We start from the raw sequence: 23870 nt of genomic DNA, 5'->3' as shown, positions 1-23870 counted from the left end.
ATCTGTACAATTTCCCTCTAAAATGTAAATTGCTGCAAAATATGTTGGGGCTATAGAAATAAAAATTATTGTTAGTATTATTACATTGTAAGATAAAATGAGTGGTGTCATTCAAAACAACTCTCTCCATTCAAAATCCAAAAACGGGTCATTCCATATCAAGTGATCCAAATATGAATATTTTTTTTACCTTACGTCTTTATTTTTTTTTTTTTTTTTTGTTTTTATGAAGTACAACTTTAGTTAATTACAAATTAAAAGTTTAGAATTTTTTTCTTCATCAGTTAATTTTTTACAGATTTTTAAAGTTTTGAAAAAGTGCGGATTTTGGCCTGGTATGGCTTTACATTTTTTATCATATCTCAGGCTAGAATTAAGATATAGAGGTGGGATAGGCATCATTTTTCTCAGAACGGTACCAGCTTTCATTTGATATGTCACAAGACTATGTTTCTTTATATTTTATTTTGGAGAAATCAAATTAAAAATTTTGATGCGCAATTCTGAAAAAAACGTATGTTTTAAAATTGTGAAAACATGCATGTTTGTTAATCGTGTCCTTGTTTATATTTGTACAGGGATTCAACTTGGGATCTATCAAATTTGTATTTTTTTAAGCCTTGAATCATCTGATTTTATGTTTGTGTGAGTTTCTTCCTTCTTTCTTTTCAAATTACAACTTACTGCATTCAACATTTATATGTAACAATAAAGAAACTCAAAAAACAAATACCGAAGTGCCAGAATAAATACATCTTAATCATCATAACACAACTTGCTCAGCATTTTCAACCTGAATTCATTGAACAAGCCAAAAGATAAAAGGTGATCACATCCTCAAGTGTGATTTGCTAAATACAGTCTCATCCTAATTATATGTTAAAAACAAGATTAAAAGAACCAATATTTCTACCACCTATTTGTACATGGAACAATTTTTCTTCTATTACATCACTAAACATGTCATTTCTGAAGTGTTTAAGAAGAATAGTACAGTAGTTAAATCCTCGTACTATAAAATATGAACTAATCAAACAATTAATAGTAGGTTGTTACACTGGCCTTCTATCATCAATGTGTCCCTTCTAGTGGATGAAATGTCATCTTGCCCATAAGCGCTCACTAGCAATGGCCGTCCTCACTAGCAATGGCCGTCTCCTTTTGTGTCAGAGTTTGTGCGGCCTGTCATGGTGCTCCACCTGAGTTATATCTGATTTTTGTTCACTTTTACAATGTCTGCTTTTCTTGGATACACAAAGGACGGCGCTGGACCAGAAGGTGCAGAAAAGTCACTTCTACGTCTTCATTTTCACAATCTTTGGAGAGTCCAGTAGCCGTCAGCGCCGATCATACTCACAGGTCACATAACCAGTTATGTCATCCATAGCCGATCTTGTGCCGCCTTCTACCACGTCATGGACGTCACTGTCTTTATTTCCACTACATGGGATGACAGTCCGGTATTGCTGAGTCCCTGTGATGGGTTCGGCTTCCTGTAACCGATATAACAAACTCTCCTCCTCTTTGTAGTCCTGGTTTGTACAATACATGAACTGGATGGTAAGAATATTTTTCTCCCTCCATTTGAGGAGTTGCCTGGGTGATAAGATTTGGTGTGAATACGGTCTGTGGAGGCCCGAGCTGCTGGCCTGTCATCTGCTCTGCAGTCACCATCTACCCCTGGTCATTCTCAGCCCTAACAAAGCTTTCTCCTCTGTCCTCTCCTGCTTCTAAGTGGTAACATAATAAAATAATACAGTAATATCTAACAATCATGGATTATTTGGTAAATCTAGACCCCACACTGTTAGACCACAGGCTGATCTGAAATCAAGATTTTTGAACTGACACTGTAATAGTTTTATTTTTTAAAATATGATCCCATCATGATCCCATCTTGTATTTTGTTACAGATGTGGCTAGGAGCATAGCAGGCACATGTGCTGTTTTTGACATTTTTAAATTAAACGTTTTTTTCGGAAATGTGTTTTAAAGTTTTGCGCTTGCGTTCGCATAGGTAAAATATTAACAAAGATACTCTTGTGACATATCTGGTGAAAGCCTGTACAGTTCTGAGTAGAATGGTGTTTATTTTGTTTCTCTATCTCTTTTCTAGTCTGAGTTATGGGGAGAAATGTAAAGGCAGGCAACACCGAAATTTGCACTTTTTCCGAACTTTGAAAATCAATAAAAAATAAAAAAAAAATATCTAGAATTTTTTCTTCTTCACAGTTTGCATTCTCTGACACACTATTACCAAATAACAAAATCTCAAAAGAATTAAAAATATAGTGGTAAAAAAATCAATGGTTCACTTGACATGGAATGACCCAAACCTTCATATAACTATCTTGATGGAAAAATAAAAAAGTTGTAGCTCTCAAAAATTAAAAATGCACAGGTCCTTAAAAGGTTAAGTTTTTTGTATTCAAGTGCTGCCCATAGTCAACAATCAAAAAGGGTTAAGAGAAGAAGACAACAGAGCATTGTCCTGCATACAGTAAACAAGCCAACAGCATTTGCCACATCTATCATAACAAATTAATTGAGGACGCTGCTATAGCAATAATGTCTAAAATGCTACAGAGTTTGCATGTGCACAGCCAAAAGTAGAGCAATGGATATGTTCTCTCCTCTCATTTACCCTATGTTATCCTAGCAACAATCAGAAGAAATATGGCTGAAGAAAGCAAATAAACAACTAATCCAAGGAAATAGCTACAAAGCAAACAGAGAAAATCCAAATTGAGATTACAAAGTAAAAGAAGTCTTTGTTCATTAACCATAAATATTCTATTGTGATTATGAAAATGAAAACCTGTATTGAGGAACTGAGAAGCAGATATGAAAAGTATTACCTGTACTAGCTGTAAAAGATAATGCAATACATCATCATCCTGTAAGCTTTCCAGTTTCTGGACTGCCATCGCTCGTACATTTTCATCAGAAAAGTTGCAGTCGAGAAGCTGAATGGTTAGTCCGACATCTAGGGAGCAGTCATCCCATGCGTCCCTTTTATTGAGCAGCTGGTACGTTTTGGCCACCATTGCTTGCTGTCCCCATTTTACAGAACTCAATAATTTGGGATAGGCATCTGGGTTCTTCATAACTTCATATCTAAAATGCCACAAAAGTTCTTTGTCCTCGGGAGTGAGTGGATGCAGTGGATCAGTAGATAAAATTTCTTCAAGCTGTTTTCGCAGTTGATTAGGCATTTCAGATCTTGCCCTGTCTAGTTCCGGATCTGATACTGACTTGTGTTTTGGAAGAGCTACTGGATGGCAGTATTTGTCCAGACTTATTGAAATAGCCATTGATGTGTCTTTGTCAGGATTTGTGGCAGATGTTAGCTTATCGGCATTGATGCTGCCTTGATCCTCTCCTTTTCCCGGTATTCTCCACATATGAAGAACAAACTCTCCCTGTCTTAACAAGAACCTATGATCTATTAAAAGCAGATTGACATAATATAGAAGTTGGTTTTTGAATTTTGGATCTGAGCTGGTAGAGTCTGGAGACTGTATGTTAGCTTTCCCTGTGGCAGTTTGAGCTTTACAACAAAATATCTGCAAATTTAGAAGAGCTCCTTTTGGTATATCTTTTATTTTGATATTGAATTCAAGCCATGTGTTCCACAAGACTTCTTCAGTGAATGGCTTACATGATGTCCTCTTTTGGGAGAGCACTTGTTGTCCATGAAGAATGTTGGCTTCTACAAAAACAATGAGCTCAGTATTTCTTGGTAAAACTGGTATATCAATCCCAATTATTTTTATTCTAAACTTTCTATTGCAATCCCAAAGGGATATAGTGAAAATCTTCTCATGATCTTTTCCATCAATTGTAAGCTGCTCATGAAAACCCGTTACCCCAGTACAATCATCAACCAAAGGCCACTCTTCTTTCTGAACTTTATCTTCTGAGGGGTCAGGAGGGACATCCAAGACAAAATGTATTTCATCACCATTTTTAATACACTGCCTAATATAGTGGAAATCTTTGATTGGTGCATTCCCAATGATATACTCATCTCTCCCACAAACCCGGAAAACAAAATCCAATTCACTATGTTCTTCTGAAATGTCCAACAGTGATTTTTTCTTGGCCATTTTTGCAAAGAAGCTCTGCAGTATTACATCTGGCGTGTCATCGATGGAGACTCTGATTGTGTGGCTTGTCATACCTTTGTGTATTATTATAAAAATATTATTAGAGGAGAGTCTTTTACTCAAATATTCTGGAAGAGTTATAGATGTGACCCAAGGGTCCATTGAATACAACCTGGGATCTCTTTTCACCAACTCAATCATTCGTGGTGTAACCAGTCTACGACGTGTAAACTCTAGCTCATCATCATGAACATTACTTACGTCAGTGACATCATATCCAATAAGATAATTTAATTGCTTTTGATACTCCATTGTTTCCTCTGAGGGCTTTTCTTTCTGGATAATATGAATCTTTCCAACAGTTTTTTGTAAAACCTTCCAATACACTATACAGTCCAATGTTTGTATGACCTGATGTTTGTCATAGATTTCATACCACTGGCCCTTTTTCTGATACTGTAAGAGGAATTGGTCTGGAGCAAGCCTATGGTAGAAATCACTGTTGTGGCTTTTTTCTATTGCGCTCATCCAGACCTGTGCTTTCATTTGTTCAACTGTGCAGTTACCAGCAATTTCCAACAGGATTGTATCTTGTACTTTGCTGTTTTTTTGACTGGTGGGCAAAATAAATTCTATAGGAATTGCCTCCATGGAAAAAATATTCGATGCCGCTGCTGAGTGAGGTCTCATTTTTCGCCTTCTCCTTTTATTCTCATCTCTCAGAACAACAGGCTGCTCATAACTCTCCAGTTCCATGCCAGCCGAAAGCTTAAAATAAAAATACAAGCATATTATATTAAAATAGTTCATATTTTTGAGTATTTACATTATTGTTAAAAAAGAGACAAGACAGGTTAAAGAAAAGAATTTGTTGAGGAATAGATCTTAAAATTGTAAAGGTGTTAAACATCAGACCTAATTTTGCTGGTTAATTTTAATAGAAATACAGTGAGTACAGAAAGTATTCAGACCCCTTTAAATTTTTCACTCTTTGTTTAATTGCAGCGATTTGTTAATTTAAAAAAGTTAATTTTTTTCTCATTAATGTACACTCTGCACCCCATCTTGACTAAAAAAAACAGAAATGTAGTAATTTTGGCAAATTTATTAAAAAAGTAAAACTGAAATATTACATGGTCATAAGTATTCAGACCGTGTGCTCAGTATTGAGTAGAAGCACCCTTTTGAGCTAGAAAAGCATATACACCAAGCTAATGCCCACAAATAGTGTCACTGATCACATGATCATGATCAATATATAGGGGTGCAGGGATGTAAGTAGAAACGGTTCAGCGCAAGATTGAAGCAATCAGAACAAGGAAGGAGCACCAAAAGAACCAACATACAAAGTACAAAGCTTTATTAGTGTGATAATAAATCCACAATATAATATCAGAAAAAAATGACAGGGAAATGACAATGGAACACCAAAAACAGGAGTGGAATAATGTCAGGCAAACAGAACTACAGGCAAAGTAATTAAATAGAACTATGTTGGTCAGCTCAAAAAGTGCAAGTGCATAGTGCAATATGAGATACCCACTGGAGTAAATGTAAATAGAGCATGTGACCAAGTTAGAGGTGTATCAAAGACACAAGCAATATGCATAGGGATAACACAACAAGGTGAAGGATCATGTAGAGCAAAGACCGTGAGCTAAAAGTGTATGAAAGCCTGGGAGCATTATCTGTAAAGACCATGATGCCACCCGCCCCAACGTGCATTTCGTCAACAGTGCCTTCTTCCGGCTAGTACAGCTATGAGTCTTCTTGGGAATGATGCAACAAGTTTTTCACATCTGGATTTGGGGATCCTCTGCCATTCTTCCTTGCAGATCCTCTTCAGTTCCGTCAGGTTGGATGGTGAACGTTGGTGGACAGCCATTTTCAGGTCTCTCCAGAGATGCTCAATTGGGTTTAGGTCAGGGCTCTGGTTAGGCCAGTCAAGAATGGTCAGAGAGTTGTTCTGAAGCCACTCCTTTGTTATTTTAGCTGTATGCTTAAGGTCATTGTCTTGTTGAAAGGAGAACCTTTGGCCAAGTCTGAGGTCCAGAGAACTCTGGAAGAGGTTTCCATCCAAGATATCTCTGTACTTTGCCGCATTCATGTTTCCTCAATGACAACCAGTCGTCTTGTCCCTGCAGCTGAAAAACACCCCCATAGCATGATGCTGCCACCACCATGTTTCACTGATAGGATTGTATTGGGCAGGTGATGAGAAGGCCTGGTTTTCTCCACGTATACTGCTTAGAATTATCATCAAAAAGGTATATCTTCATCTCATCAGACCAGAGAAGCTTATTTCTCATAGTCTGGGAGTTCTTCATGTGTTTTTTAGAAAACTCTATGCGGGCTTTAATATGTCTTTCACTGAAAGGCTTCCGTTGGGCCACTCTGCCATAAAGGCCAGACTGGTGGAAGGCTACAGTGATAGTTGACTTTGTGGAACTTTCTTCCGTCTCCCTACTGCATCTTTGGAGCTCAGCCACAGTGATCTTGGGGTTCTTCTTTACCTCTCTCACTAAGTCTCTTCTCCCACGATTGCTCAGTTTGGCTGGATGGCCAGGTCTAGGAAGACTTCTGGTGGTCCCAAACTTCTTCCATTTAAGGATTATGGAGGCCACTGTGCTCTTAGGGCCCCTTCACACTGTGCAATCAAAGTCTGAACGAGCGTTCGATTTGTGACGTTTATCCGTCCTCGTTCCGAGGTTGCAAAGTGTGACATGGCGTTACGATTTGCGACGCAGCCCAGCATCGTACGATGTGAAAGAAAGAGCAGAACTTTCTTTCGTCGTAAATGTCTCGCTGTGGCGGTCGAAATCGTAGTATGTGACGGCGGTCATACGAGCTCGTAATGCGACTACGTGGGTTGGGCTTCCGCATACCTGTCTCCTGATTGGGCGTGACGTTTTAGCACGCCCATGCTGGTAATACGTCACGCTCGGAGTCGTAGGACTATGGCGGTGTGAAGGGTAGCGTACGATTGCGACGCGTGACGTTCACATCGCAACTACGTCAGAAAAAGCGTTAACATCGTAGAGTGTGACCGCTGGCTACGAGCTCGTACTGCGATGTCGAATATGACGCAAATGCGTCGTAATCGTAGCAGAATCGACCAGTGTGAAGGGGCCCTTAGAAACTTTGAATACTGCAGAAATTCTGTTGTAACCTTGGCCAGATCTGTGCCTTTCCACATTTCTGTCTCTAAGCACTTTGGCCAGTTATATTGACCTCATGATTTTCATTTGGTCTGACATGCACTGTGAGGTCTTATATAGACAGGTGTGTGCCTTTCCAAATCACGTCCTATCAGTTTAATTAAACACAGCTGGACTCCAATGAAGGAGTAGAACCATCTCAAGGAGGATCACAAGGAAATGGACAGCATGTGGCTTAAATATGAGGGTCTGAATACTTAAGACCATGTGATATTTCAGTTTTTCTTATTTATTAAATTTGCAAAAAATTCTGTTTTTTTCAGTCAAGATGGGCAGAGTGTACTTTAATGTGAAAAAAAATGAACTTTTTTGAATTTACCAAATGGCTGCAATGAAACAAAAAGTGAAAATTTTAAAGGGGTCAGAATACTTTCCGTACCCACTGTTTGTCACGTGCTTTCCATGCTCATTTAGATGTGGGGTTACGATATGGCGGTGGCAAGTAATACAAAGGAAGATTATGAATTCAAATATTAATTTTTAATGGTCGTGACTTAATTGTAACCTTTTAATGCCCCAGTTTATAGATGGAACATATATGTGATGACATAAAAGAATAAATGCTTTCTAGATTAGCAGCATACACAGACGTAATCGTCAATTATACTGATTGAAAATATAAGAAGGTATGTAGGCTATTGTAGTCAATAAGATAGAGAAAGATGTTCTATAGTCTTTTTACCAATGTGCAGAATAACATAATGAAAAGTTATTCACATACTAATGCATAGAACCACTGAGCCATGGTGACTATGGGAAAGAATTGGGATGGATTAACATGCTGCGTATCATCTTGTCTACTTACCAGTATTAACCGATCAAGGCAGATATTGGAAAGCTGTAAAGCTGTAGTGGAAATTCAGGCCAGGAATTAAATGTGAACAGAAATATAATGCTTCAAAAGCAAAGGCGTACAATATGATTTCACCAACTCTGAACACAATGTTGTTTTTTTGCATTCTGTTTATGTATGCCAGAAAATGTTTGGAGGTGTTCCAATAAAAACTGATGATAAAAAAAGTAAATAAAGGTGTGCACTAATAAAACATCATTTTAGGCAGGTCAGTCGCATTCCCTAATTTAACTCCTTACCATTTACACCTATCACCTAGTAACATTACTATTGAATAGTTGACGAGGCACAGTGCCAGTGAGCGGCCTCTGAACCTTGTATAGAGCACAGGTTTATGTACGATTCACTTGTTTTATTTGTTCGTAGTCGTTCCATAGGAGACACTGGGTCCCTATGCATTCCAAAGGAGGGTAAGTGGTGTTTCCACAAAGAAGAATATATAAATGTAGCGTTTTAGCGAACCTAACAACTATAATTAAGAGATCGCTACTATAGCCCGAAACACATTAAGAAGGTATCTATGTCTTCACATGATGCCCCATTGTAAAGTTTTTATGGAGAATGGAATAAAGCCGATTTTTAATTGAAACCTGTCAATAGGTTTTCCCATTTTAAACAAAAGGCCACCACTCTTATCTACTTTATTACCGCAGTCCATCAACCTGTGTTCCCTTTGCACCTCCTCAATCCCTGCAGATGCCATACTCCTGGCTTGTTGTTGATGACACGTCCTTTGTCATCCACAGATCACGTGCAGCTGTTGTCCTCCTGGCTTGGTTGATATGGATGACGGGTCCAACATGATCCACAGATAACCATGAATCGTATGCCTACGCAGGTGAAGCACAGGCACTCCATGCTCTGTCCTACTAAGCGCAGAGAAAAGTCCTACAATGAGCCAGCGCCAACATCTATTAACCTTGAATTGAAGTCCGTACTGACACATATGCAGTACAAGCCTTTGTACTTCCCTTAGTAGGGCACAGCATTGACTGCATGCACAGGCTGGTGCTTCCACTAAACAGATATAAGATTATCGGCGATCTGTGAATGACATAGGACCCGTCATCCACATCAATCAAGTCAGAAGGAAGAGCTACAGGGATTGAGGAGGCACCGATAAAAGAAAAAGACATCATCGGATCAGACTGAATGTCAGAAGTATATAAGATATTTTTGGCATACACAGGGAGAGCTACAGGTTAATGGACTGCACTAATAGGGCAATTAAAGGTTGTGGCTTTAGTTTATATTAGGAAAACATGGTAACAGGTTCACTTTAAAGGAAAAGCTGGATGCTTGCTTTTATTCTGCTGTTCAGAACCAGGAAGGCTATATTAGCCAAAACGCATTGTGTTTTCCTTCTTTTCCTCTTTAACATACAGTATTTTATGATTGTCACCTGTAGTACCATCAGTATACCACCAGAAAAACTTTGTAATAAAACTTTGGTTTTTTTTATCCAGGAAAGATATATACACTCACCGGCCACTTTATTAGGTACACCATGCTAGTAACGGGTTGGACCCCCTTTTGCCTTCAGAACTGCCTCAATTCTTCGTGGCATAGATTCAACAAGGTGCTGGAAGCATTCCTCAGAGATTTTGGTCCATATTGACATGATGGCATCACACAGTTGCCGCAGATTTGTCGGCTGCACATCCCAAAGATGCTCCATACAAGGCAGGATGGATCCATGCTTTCATGTTGTTTACTCCAAATTCTGACCCTACCATCCGAATGTCGCAGCAGAAATCGAGACTCATCAGACCAAGCAACGTTTTTCCAATCTTCTACTGTCCAATTTCGATGAGCTTGTACAAATTGTAGCCTCAGTTTCCTGTTCTTAGCTGAAAGGAGTGGTACCCGGTGTGGTCTTCTGCTGCTGTAGCCCATCTGCCTCAAAGTTCGACGCACTGTGCATTCAGAGATGCTCTTAGGCCTACCTTGGTTGTAACGGGTGGCGATTTGAGTCACTGTTGCCTTTCTATCAGCTCGAACCAGTCTGCCCATTCTCCTCTGACTTCTGGCATCAACAAGGCATTTCCGCCCACAGAACTGCCGCTCACTGGATTTTTTTTCTTTTTCGGACCATTCTCTGTAAACCCTAGAGATGGTTGTGCGTGAAAATCCCAGTAGATCAGCAGTTTCTGAAATACTCAGACCAGCCCTTCTGGCACCAACAACCATGCCACGTTCAAAGGCACTCAAATCACCTTTCTTCCCCATACTGATGCTCGGTTTGAACTGCAGGAGATTGTCTTGACCATGTCTACATGCCTAAATGCACTGAGTTGCCGCCATGTGATTGGCTGATTAGAAATTAAGTGTTAACAAGAAGTTGGACAGGTGTACCTAATAAAGTGGCCAGTGAGTGTATATATCATATAGATTATATGACAGCTTGTTTTTTGCAGGATGAGTTGTACTTTTCAACACCTAAAGTTGTCAGAAGGATATTCCAAGATAAAAACAGGTGGTCGTCATGAATGATGATAAATTTTTTTTTTAGAATTGACAGTTCTCAGTAGAGTTTTAATGGCTAACTGAAAAGATGGTAACAAATTGCAAGCTTTCGAGACTACACAGGTCTCTTCATCAGGCATAGACTAATACAAATTCTGTAAAATCACATATTTATGCACAACTAGATGGTGGCCCGATTCTAACGCATCGGGTATTCTAGCATATGTATGTATGTATGTATGTATAAAGCAGCCACATAGTATATAGTACAGGCCACGTAGTATATAGCAGTCACATAGTATATAACACAGCCTACGCAGTCTCTAACACAGCCACGCAGTATATAACACTGCCCACGTAGTATGTAACACAGCCCACGTAGTATATAGCAGCCACGCAGTATATAACACTGCCCACGTAGTATATAGCAGCCACGCAGTATATAACACTGCCCATGTAATATATAGCACAGCCCACGCAGTATATAACACTGCCCAAGTAGTATATAGCAGCCACGCAGTATATAACACTGCCCACGTAATATATAACACAGCCCATGCAGTATATCACACAAGCCACATTGTATATAACACAGCCCACGCAGTATATAACACTGGCCGTGTAGTATATAGCAGCCATGCAGTATATAACACGCCACGTAATTTATAGCACAGCCCACGCAGTATATAACACTGGCCACGTAGTATATAGCAGCCACGCAGTATATAACACTGCCCACGTAATATATAACACAGCCCACGCAGTATATCACACAGGCCACATAGTATATAACACAGCCCACGCAGTATATAACACTGGCCACGTAGTATATAGCAGCCATGCAGTATATAACACGCCCATGTAATTTATAGCACAGCCCACGCAGTATATAACACTGGCCACATAGTATATAGCAGCCACGCAGTATATAACACAGCCCACGTAGTATATAGCAGTGTGGGCACCATATCCCTGTTAAAAAAGATAAATTAAAATCAAAAATAGTTATATACTCACCAGCCGATGTCCAGCGAAGCTGTCACGATGCGCGCGCTGCTGCCGCCAGCTTCCATTCCCAGAGATGCATTGCGAAATTACCCAGATGACTTAGTGGTCTCGCAAGACCGCTAAGCCTTCTGGGTAATTTCGCAATGCATCTCTGGGAACGGAAGCTGACGGCAGCCGCGCGCGCATCGGTGGACGACGGAAGGTGAGAATAGCAGGTTTTTTGGTTGTTTATTATTTTTAACATTAGATCTTTTTACTATTGATGCTGCATAGGCAGCATCAATAGTAAAAAGTTGGTCACACGGGGTTAATAGCAGCGTTAACGGAGTGCTTTACCCGCGGCGTAACGCGGTTCGTTAACGCTGCCATTAACCCTGTATCAGCGCTGACTGGAGGGGAGTATGGAGCGGGCGCCGGGCACTGACTGGACACAAGTAGGGAGGGACTAATTCTCGGCCGGACTGTGCCCGTCGCTGATTGGTCGTGGCCTGGCGGGATTTCCGGGACAGACAGACAGACCGAAGTACCCCTTAGACAATTATACAGTAGATACAGTACAGAAAAAAAAACCATGGATAAGACAGGTGACATGAAGCAGAATTACCATAAGTGATAAACAGTTATGTCCATAAATATTGGACCAGTTCTTAGATAAGGAATGTTTTATTGTCCTCTGATTGGGGTCTGGTTCTGTTGTAGGGGAGACAGGGCAGAAACTGAGAACAAGAATGAACTCTCATCGCCATACAATAAGAGAAAAAAGAATGGATCTACCTGTGGCAATACATTTCTGTCTCCCGGATCATAACATTATGGACATGAAATTACTTGTATTGAAAGGTAGCTTCAAATCTCAAAGAGACAGAACAATATGGCAATATAAACTGATGATGGCCTTTGACACTCTTAGTGCAGGAATGAAGGTGTCTCATGGATTTATGTCTTTTTACATCAACTAAGGAGTTTGCCCCTCAGACCATGTGGGGTCATCACAACAGAACCAGACCCCAATCAGAGGACAATAAAATATTCCTTATCTAAGAACTGGTCCGATATTTATGGACATAACTGTTTATCACTCATGGTAATTCTGCTTCATGTCACCTGTCTTATCCATGGTTTTTTTTCTGTACTGTATTGTGCATAAATATGTGATTCTCCAGAATTTCTTTTAGTCTATGCCTGATGAAGAGACCTGTGTAGTCTCAAAAGCTTGCAATTTGTTACCATCTTTTCAGTTAGCCATTAAAAGGTATCAACTACTGAGGACTCTCAATTCTAAATGTTTTTTATCATCATTCATGACGACCACCTGTTTTTATCTTGGAATATCCTTCTGACAACTTTAGGAAAAATGGAAAATTGACGGGTAGTAAAGGGGTTAAGTGATTTTTACAAATTCAACACAAAATGTCATTTTTAATGTCTACTACAGTTTCCGTATTATTCATCCCCTTTGTGACAAGTATCTTTAGTACTTACTAGACCACACCATATGTCATGGTTCTCAATGGCAAGAGACCGTAGTAAAGCATACAAAAGGACTAGCTCTTGGAAGATGGGAACTCGAGCTGACTGTGAGCTAAACCTACCGCACAACTAACAGTGGCCGGGTAGCGTGCCTACGTTTTATCCCTAGACGCCCAGCGCCAGCCGGAGAACTGACTGACCCTAGCAGAGGAAAATACACACCTGGCTTACCTCTAGAGAAATTTTCCCCAAAAGGCAGACAGTAGCCCCCACATATAATGTCGGTGATTTTAGAGGAAATTGACATACGAAGTATGAAGATAGGTTTAGCAAATTGAGGTCCGCTTACTAGATAGTAGGAAGACAGAAAAGGGAACTACACAGTCAGCTGAAAACCCTCTCAAAACACCATCCTGAAATTACTTTAAGACTCTAATATCAACTCATGACACCAGAGTGGCAATTTCAGCTCACAAGAGCTTCCAGCCTCAGAAATATTCAAACACAGAGAACTGGAACAAAAATGCAAAACAAACTTAGGACTACAAGTCCAACTTAGCTGATAGTAGTCTAGGAGCAGGAACATGCAACAGAAAGGCTTCTGGTAACATTGTTGGCCGGCATAGAAATGACTGAGGAGCAAGGCTAAATAGACAACTCCCACATCCTGATGGAAACAGGTGAACAGAGGAGATGAAGCACATAAGTGCAGTACCACCAGAAACCACCGGGGGAGCCCAGAAACCAAATTCACAACAACCATACATCTGTTATGACCTGATGCAAACATTATGCATACAGTTCAAATTACTAATACTGACCTACAAAGCCATCGATAACCTGTCTCCATATATATCTTCCCTCACGTTATCTCCGGTCCTCCCAAGACCTCTTTCTCTCCTCCACACATACTCGCTCCTCACCTAATCGACTCCAAGACTTCTCCCGAATATCCCCCATCCTCTGGAATTCTTTGCCCCAACAAGTCTGACTGTCAACCACATTCGGATCCTTCAGACAGAACCTGAAAACCCATCTCTTCAAGAAAGTTACAGCCTGCAATGACCCCGCTGCCTCCTCACCACTACCAGAGCTACCACCACCACTACCAGAGCTACCGCCTCAACCCCCCAACCTACTGTCTCCTTCTCCACCATCCTGTAGATTGTAAGCCCGCAAGGGCAGGGTCCTCTCCCCTCTGTATCAGTCTATCATTGTTAGTTTGTTTACTGTAAGTGATATGTGTAATTTGTATGTAACCCCTTCTCACGTACAGCACCATGGAATCCATGGTGCTATATAAATTATTAATAATAATAATAATAATAATAATGAAAAAATTATGCATATTCAAACACCAGCTTATGACCATTTTCCTGAGGAATCTTAACACATTCATTATTGACTATGGTAAGAGAAGATATCGTTGTTTTGCACAAACAAAAAAACAATGCAAAAAGATAGCAAAGTCATTGAATCTTTCTACAGTTGAAAGAATAGTTCAGAAGTTCAGCGTTGAAGTGACACTGGCTACACTACCTAGGCAGGGTATGGCTATCAATAGCTGCTACTAGACTCCTGAGAGACTGCAAAAGACCTGCAACAAGAAATCGTTGAACGTTCTAACAGTACAATAATCCCAAGCATTCCTTACAGTCCACCAAGACTTGATTTCGGAAGAAGTCCTGGAAAATGTTGGATTGGCTATCACAGTCACTTGAACATCTCAAAAATATTTTGTGGGACTTAAAAAAGGCGGTTGCAGAACACAAACCCCAAAATATTAGTGAACTGGAGGCCGTTACCCATGGGTAATGAATGGGCTAAGATTCCTTAGAAACAGTGGCTTAATCTGGTGTTTGGCTATGCATCACGTTTGCAGCAGACCATAACCTCCATAAGGAGTTCTTCTAAATACTAAAGATATTTGTCATGAAGAGGATTGATAATTCTCAGACTGCAATATTCAGTAAAAGTGTCACTTTTCTTGAATTTGGAGAAATCAGTTGTTATATTACTTGGGTTGAGCTATTTTAAGTTTGTACATTTTGCTCATACTGTTTGTGGTCTCCACCACATGGATTGGTAGATAAAACTGGTGTACATTCACCCGCACTAGTATAGCTTATGATAGACAGATTGCATGGGATACCACTAGAAGTAATAACTGAAGAAAATACAACAAAAAGTAATAACCAAAGTACACATGTTCTCTGTTAAAGATCCCTTGCCTCCTCCTGCTGACTCAAACTCAAAAATATTTCCCGGATCCGCGCATTCCTTCACCATGAAATCACAAAAACACTAGTGCCTCCCGCCTCGACTACTTCAACCTCCTACTCTCTGGCCTCCCCTATAACAGTCTGGCTCCACTCCAATCCATCCTACACTCTGCTGCCTGGCTAATCCACCTGTATCTCCGCTATTCCCCAGCCTCTCCCCTATGCCAAGCCCTTCACTGGCTTCTTATTGTCCAGAGGCTCCAGTTAAAAACCCTAACTATGACATACAAAGCCATCCACAACCTGTCCCCTCCATACATCTGTGACATGGTCTCCTGGTACTTACCTACACGCAACCTTCGATTCTCTCAAGATCTCCTTCTCTATTCCCCTCTCATGTCTTCTTCCCACAACGGCATACAAGACTTCTCCCGTGCTTCCCCCATAATCTGGAACTCTCTACCCCAACACATCAGACTCTCGCCTACCACGGAAACCTTCAAAAAGAACCTGAAGACCTACCTCTTCCGACAAAACTACAGCCTACAGTGATCCTCAACCTACTGAACCACCACACAACCAGCTCTACCCTCTCCTAGTGTATCCTCACCCATCCCATGTAGACTGTGAGCCCTCGCAGGCAGGGTCCTTCCTCCTTCTGTACTTGTGTGTGCCTTGTTTTTGCTGTTTATTGTACTTGTCTATATTTGCCCCTTTTCACATGTAAAGCGCCATGGAATAAATGGAGCTATTAAATGTCTAATAATAATAATAATAATAAATTGAGTAGCCTAGGAACAAATAAAAATACAATCTTCATATATATGATCGAGTCTATCTGGGATTACATGAAGAGAAAGAAATATTTGTTCAAGCTTACATCCCAGAAGATCTGTGGTTAGTTTTCCAAGATGTTTGGAACAACCTTCTTGCCGATTTACTAAAAATACTGTGTGCAAGTGTATCTACAGGAATGTTTGCTGTTTTGAAGGTAAAGGATAGTCACAACAAATATTGATGGGATTTTGATTTCTCTTTTGTTCATTCACTTTGCATTGATAACATTGACAGACAGTGATTTAGGTGCCAACGTTGTCTGAACGGTTTTATATTAAGTTTATGGTGCTGACTGAGAATAAGACTTTGGTTTTGCCAGATTGGCTCTAATTTCTGAGATATTTAATAGTTAATTAGTTACAGTAGAATGCTGGCCACAAACTGAAGTATAAAATAATTATATGGGATATATCATTACCTAAGACAGTCTTAAAGAGTCAAAGGACAGACCAAAAGCTATTGCATTTCTTGTCTCACACACGTTGCAATGGGGGGAAAGTATTATTTTTATGGATGAATTATCTCAAAAACGAGAACCAATTAAGCAAAAGTAATGAGATTTTTGAATTCAGCAACCTCAAAATACCCTAAATCCATTAAAAAAAAACATTGTCACTTGAAACAAAAATGTATGTTTGTAGACCTGTGTAAGGATAATCTACTCTAGACACTCCATGTGATTGCAGACTTGTGAATCCTCACATCATGAGCTATTAGGATTCTTCGGTGATGGGAAGTTATGTGACAGCCAGTACACGCTATGTATTCTCCTGGCCACATTCTGAGTAAAAGTGCGCAATACAAATAAATTGAACGAGGCCAGGCATGTCTAATTGGAAAGTATGCATATTACGTACGAGTGGTCACAAGACAAGCCGGTCTGGCAGGCAGAAATGGCAAACCCTGACAGTGCATGCTGTGAATATTCACAAGTCTGCAGACACATACAGTGACTGCAGACTTTGGTGCCGAACATAGATAATCTCTTTAACAATTCTATCTTTGCAACCATTCTTACTTCGCAGCAATTTTCCAAACCTGCCCCTTTTGCATACTACAGTATATTTCTAACATTAATAAAGAAGAATACAACATATCAACACTACAAATATAGGACGTATGTTGATTTATAATCATTAAACAGACAATCTTAGTATGCCAAAAGAAAAATATCATTGTTTTCTTCCCTTCTTTATGCCCACAACACATATACTTATCAATCTGGAGCTCATTATTTTTGTTTATCTTCACTTCTGTAACTACAGAACCTGTGCTGCTTGCAGTTTATGCCTGATGTTTGCATATATGCCATTCTATATAACTAAAATATTGAAAAGATAATACTTTTATAAGAAGTTAATAAAAAAAGACTCATTAACGTTGGCAACTGGACTCATTGAGCTCCTGATACTTCGTCTGGCATCTCTTAGGAGTGATCACCGTTAGTATTTAGGAAATATATACCCACTTATTCTACATTCGCCTTTTTCTCTGACAGCTGTGAGAATTGTGTCAATACATGTAAGTAACGGGAAAAGATACAGAGATTTAACCAAATCCCCTCCAAGAATGATAAACCAGAAATAATTACCTGCTTAGCTGAGAAAAGTAATGCCACAGCAGCCTCATTTGTTTAGGGTGTCCAGACTACATGCAAGTTGTCAGAACTGCTGTCTGTCAGCCTCAGTATCTGTTCTGCTGTTTCTCGCCTTTCCCTTCTAGCTACAGAGGAAGTACTGCTGGCAACAGGAAGGAAGCCTAAACCACATTGATTATTCATTTGATTACTTATTTAGAAAACTACTGTGCACTTCCCTTAGTTAGAGCAAGAATGAATAGGAGAAAGAATCAAAAGCTTTGTATTTATGAAGTATTGACTTCTTGTATGTCCGAGATAACAACTGTCATCATTAGTACAATCGACAAAGTGAGGACTCCAGCATTAGCTTCTAATTTAGTTGACGTCTAACATTAATTTACACTAGTGTTCTGCTTTAAAAGAGAAAAATTAAATCTTCAAGAACGCACAGCTCCCCTGCTTGCCCAGAGGTGGTGAACTGATGACTGGCAGTTCGGGCAGGTTTAATAGCTGAGCCCAAACTGTCCGCTCTCCAATGAAGCTAGCAGAGGCAACTCTTGCTTCTGCAACAAAAAAAGGAACGCGGATGTACTGAGGTTGGCCGGATCCAGCAATCCCATCAGTTTCACATCAGCGTCTGCAAGCTGCATAGCAAACAGTTTGTAAGCGTGCTCTACATGCCTAGAAAAGTGGACAATTATTGGGTAGCAGATACCAATGAACTGTACACTATAGAATTAAAAATCCTTCTATTTTTAAAAACAGAGAGGATTTTACATTAAAGGCAGAATGCAAAGTTTCTTGTTTTTTAAGCACTTTGCAATTTTACCAATTTAATAAGAGTATATAAACCCATTAAAATGCAGTGAAAGGTGTCATACAGAACACATTTGGGGTGATTTATTAAGTTAAATTTGCTAGAACACTGCCTTTTATCACTTGCGCCTTATGTGTTTTAGGCACTTGCAGCCCCTTGTACAACTAGAGACTATGGCCTGGCTGGATGGGGTTATGGTCTACTGGAAAGGGGCATGGTCTAACAGTGACATTGTGTGCCAAAAAATGCCTTAACCCCTTCATGACCCAGCCTATTTTGGCCTTAATGACCTTGCCGTTTTTTGCAATTCTGACCAGTGTCCCTTTATGAGGTAATAACTCAGGAACGCTTCAACGGATCTTAGCGATTCTGAGACTGTTTTTTCGTGACATATTGGGCTTCATGTTAGTGGTAAATTTAGGTCGATAATTTCTGAGTTTATTTGTGAAAAAAACAGAAATTTGGCAAAAATGTTGAAAATTTCGCAATTTTCACATTTTGAATTTTTATTCTGTTAAACCAGAGAGTTATGTGACACAAAATAGTTAATAAATAACATTTCCCACATGTCTACTTTACATCAGCACAATTTTGGAAACAAATTTTTTTTTTGCTAGGAAGTTATAAGGGTTAAAATTTGACCAGTGATTTCTCATTTTTACAACAAAATTTACAAAACCATTTTTTTTAGGGACCACCTCACATTTGAAGTCAGTTTGAGGGTTCTATATGGCTGAAAATACCCAAAAGTGACACCATTCTAAAAACTGCACCCCTCAAGGTGCTCAAAACCACATTCAAGAAGTTTATTAACCCTTCAGGTGTTTCACAGCAGCAGAAGCAACATGGAAGTAAAAAATGAACATTTAACTTTTTAGTCACAAAAATGATCTTTTAGCGAAAATTTTTTTATTTTCCCAAGGGTAACAGGAGAAACTGGACCACGAACGTTGTTGTCCAATTTGTCCTGAGTACGCTGATACCTCATATGTGGGGGTAAACCACTGTTTGGGAGCACGGCAGGGCTCGGAAGGGAAGGAGCGCCATTTGACTTTTTCAATGAAAAATTGGCTCCAATCTTTAGCGGACACCATGTCGCGTTTGGAGAGCCCCCGTGTGCCTAAACATTGGAGCTCCCCCACAAGTGACCCCATTTTGGAAACTAGACCCCCCAAGGAACTTATCTAGAAGCATAGTGAGCACTTTAAACCCCCAGGTGCTTCACAAATTGATCCGTAAAAATGAAAAAGTACTTTTTTTTCACAAAAAAATTATTTTAGCCTCAATTTTTTCATTTTCACATGGGCAACAGGATAAAATGGATCCTAAATTTTGTTGGGCAATTTCTCCTGAGTACACCGATACCTCACATGTGGGGGTAAACCACTGTTTGGGCACATGGTAAGGCTCGGAAGGGAAGGAGCGCCATTTGACTTTTTGAATGAAAAATTATCTCCATCGTTAGCGGACACCATGTCGCGTTTGGAAAGCCCCTGTGTGCCTAAACATTGGAGCTCCTCCACAAGTGACCCCATTTTGGAAACTAGACCCCCCAAGGAACTTATCTAGAGGCATAGTGAGCACTTTAAACCCCCAGGTGCTTCACAAATTGATCCGCAAAAATGAAAAAGTACTTTTTTTTCACACAAAATTTATTTTAGCCTCAATTCTTTCATTTTCACATGGGCAAAAGGATAAAATGGATCCTAAAATTTGTTGGGCAATTTCTCCTGAGTACGCCGATACCTCATATGTGGGGGTAAACCACTGTTTGGGTGCACGGCAAGGCTCGGAAGGGGAGGCGTGCCATTTGACTTTTTGAATGGAAAATTAGCTCCAATCGTTAGCGGACACCATGTCGCGTTTGGATAGCCCCTGTGTGCCTAAACATTGGAGCTCCCCTACAAGTGACCCCATTTTGGAAACTAGACCCCCCAAGGAACTTATCTAGATGCATAGTGAGCACTTATAACCCCCAGGTGCTTCACAGAAGTTTATAACGCAGAGCCGTGAAAATAAAAAATAATTTTTCTTTCCTCAAAAATGATTTTTAGCCCAGAATTTTTTATTTTCCCAAGGGTAATAGGAGAAATTGGACCCCAAATGTTGTTGTCCAGTTTGTCCTGAGTACGATGATACCCCATATGTGGGGGTAAACCACTGTTTGGGCGCACGGCAGGGCTCGGAAGGGAAGGCACGCCATTTGGCTTTTTGAATGGAAAATTAGCTCCAATCATTAGCGGACACCATGTCGCGTTTGGAGAGCCCCTGTGTGCCTAAACATTGGAGCTCCCGCACAAGTGACCCCATTTTGGAAACTAGACCTCCCAAGGAACTAATCTAGATGTGTGGTGAGCACTTTGAACCCCCAAGTGCTTCACAGAAGTTTATAATGCAGAGCCATGAAAATAAAAAATAATTTTTCTTTTCTCAAAAATGATTTTTTAGCCCACAATTTTTTATTTTCCCAAGGGTAACAGGAGAAATTGGACCCCAAAAGTTGTTGTCCAGTTTCTCCTGAGTACGCTGATACCCCATATGTGGGGGTAAACCACTGTTTTGGCACACGTCGGGGTTCGGAAGGGAAGTAGTGACGTTTTGAAATGCAGACTTTGATGGAATGCTCTGCGGGCGTCAGGTTGCGTTTGCAGAGCCCCTGATGTGCCTAAACAGTAGGAACTCCACACAAGTGACTCCATTTTGGAAACTAGACCCCCAAGGGAACTTATCTAGATGTGTGGTGAGCACTTTGAACCCCCAAGTGCTTCACAGAAGTTTATAACGCAGAGCCGTGAAAATAATAAATGTGTTTCCTTTCCTCAAAAATATTTTTTTAGCCCAGAATTTTTTATTTTTGCAAGAGTAACAGGAGAAATTGGACCCCAAAAGTTGTTGTCCAGTTTCTTCTGAGTACGCTGATACCCCATATGTGGGGGTAAACCACTGTTTGGGCACATGCCGGGGCTCGGAAGGGAAGTAGTGACGTTTTGGAATGCAGACTTTGATGGAATGGTCTGCGGGCATCATGTTACGTTTGCAGAGCCCCTGATGTGCCTAAACAGTAGAAACACCCCACAAGTGACCCCATTTTGGAAACTAGACCCCCCAAGGAACTTATCCAGATGTGTGATGAGCACGTTCAACCCCCAAGGGCTTCACAGAAGTTTACAACGCAGAGCCGTGAAAATAAAAAATCATTTTTCTTTCCTCAAAAAAGATGTTTTAGCAAGCAATTTTTTATTTTCACAAGGGTAACAGGAGAAATTGGGCCCCAATATTTGTTGCCCAGTTTGTTGTGAGTGTGCTGGTACCCCATATGTGGGGGTAAACCACTGTTTGGGCGCACGTCAGGGCTCGGAAGGGAAGTAGTGACATTTGAAATGCAGACTTTGATGGAATGGTCTGCGGGCATCACGTTGCATTTGCAGAGCCCCTGATGTGCCTAAACAGTAGAAACACCCCATAAGTGACCCCATTTTGGAAACTAGACCCCCGAAGGAACTTATCTAGATGTGTGGTGAGCACTTTCAACCCCCAAGCGCTTCACAGAAGTTTATAACGCAGAGCCGTGAAAATAAAAAATAATTGTTCTTTCCTCAAAAATTATGTTTTAGCAAGTAATTTTTTATTTTTGCAAGGGTAACAGGAGAAATTGGACCGCAACAGTTGTTGCCCAGTTTGTCCTGAGTACGCTGGTACCCCAAATGTGGGGGTAAACCACTGTTTGGGCGCACGTCGGGGCTTGGAAGGGAGGGAGCACCATTTGACTTTTTGAACGCAAGATTGGCTGGAATCAATGGTGGTGCCATGTTGCGTTTGGAGACCCCTGATGTGCCTAAACAGTGGAAACCCCTCAATTCTAACTTCAACACTAACCCCAACACACCCCTAATCCTAATCCCAACTGTAGCCATAACCCTAATCACAACCCTAACCCCAACACACCCCTAGCCACAACCCTAACCGCAACACACCCGTAACCCTAATTCCAACCCTAACCCTAATCCTAACCCTAATCCCAACCCTAACCCTAATCCCAACCCTAACCACAACTGTAACCCCAACACACCCCTAACCCTATCCGTAACCCTAACCACAAGCCTAATCTTAACCCTATTCCAACCCTAGCCCTAATTCCAACCCTAACTCTAATTCCAACTCTAACCCTAAGGCTATGTGCCCACGTTGCGGATTCGTGTGAGATTTTTCCGCACGATTTTTGAAAAATCTGCAGGTAAAAGGCACTACGTTTTACCTGCAGATTTACAGCAGATTTCCAGTGTTTTTTTGTGCGGATTTCACCTGCGGATTCCTATTGAGGAACAGGTGTAAAACGCTGCAGAATCCGCACAAAGAATTGACATGCTGCGGAAAATACAATGCAGCGTTTCTGCACGGAATTTTCCGCACCATGGGCACAGCGGATTTGGTTTTCCATAGGTGTACATGGTACTGTAAACCTGATGGAAAACTGCTACGAATTCGCAGCGGCCAATCCGCTGCGGATCCGCGGCCAATCCGCTGCGGATCCGCAGCCAAATCCGCACTGTGTGCACATGCCATAACCCTAACCCTACCCCTAACCCTACCCGTAACCCTAACCCTACCCCTAACCCTACCCTACCCCTAGTTCTAACCCTAGTTCTAACCCTAACCCTAGTGGGAAAAAAAATAAATAATTTCTTTATTTTATTATTGTCCCTACCTATGGGGGTGATAAAGGGGGGGGGTTTATTTATTATTTTTTTTATTTTGATCGCTGTGATAGAACCTACCACAGCGATCAAAATGTACTTGTAATGAATCTGCCGGCCGGCAGATTCGGCGGGCGCACTGCGCATGCGCCCGCCATTTTGGAAGATGGCGGCGCCCATGGAGAAGACGGACCGACACCGGGAGCCTCGGTAAGTATAAGGGGGGGGAGATCGGGGCACGGGGGGGGCGTCGGAGCACGGGGGGGGTGACATAGGAGCACGGGGGGAGCGGACAGGAGGACGGGGGAGCGGAGCACAGGACGGAGGGGACTACGGGACAGATCTGTGGCTTGGGGGGGCGATCGGTGGGGTGGGGGGGGGTCACTTCGGTATTTCCAGCCATGGCCGATGATATTGCAGAATCGGCCATGGCTGGATTGTAATATTTCACCAGTTTTTTAGGTGAAATATTACAAATCGCTCTGATTGGCAGTTTCACTTTCAACAGCCAATCAGAGCGATCGTAGCCACGAGGGGGTGAAGCCACCCCCCCTGGGCTGAAGTACCACTCCCCCTGTCCCTGCAGATCGGGTGAAA

The 23870-nt window shown here is 41.0% G+C and overlaps 1 protein-coding gene across 7 annotated transcripts in view; it reads right to left on the bottom strand.

Annotated features, from left to right (window-relative positions):
- PIK3CG (phosphatidylinositol-4,5-bisphosphate 3-kinase catalytic subunit gamma) overlaps positions 1–23870 on the bottom strand; it is a 147856-nt gene that overhangs the window by 107258 nt on the left and 16728 nt on the right. For 4 of the 7 annotated variants that reach the window (XM_077264771.1, XM_077264778.1, XM_077264775.1 and 1 more), the window contains one exon: positions 2859–4877. In XM_077264771.1, coding sequence (XP_077120886.1) covers positions 2859–4865 — 2007 coding nt within the window. In that variant the 5' untranslated portion in view covers positions 4866–4877. Of the gene's footprint in view, positions 1–2858; positions 4878–8132; positions 8174–17774; positions 17910–23870 lie in introns of those variants that run through there. The other 3 variants (XM_077264774.1, XM_077264777.1, XM_077264776.1) reach the window with 2 other exon arrangements.

Source organism: Ranitomeya variabilis, chromosome 5 (genome assembly GCF_051348905.1).
Source record: "Ranitomeya variabilis isolate aRanVar5 chromosome 5, aRanVar5.hap1, whole genome shotgun sequence".
In the NCBI taxonomy this organism is placed as follows: Eukaryota; Metazoa; Chordata; class Amphibia; order Anura; family Dendrobatidae; genus Ranitomeya; species Ranitomeya variabilis.
This window is presented reverse-complemented; position numbering and strand designations above follow the sequence as displayed.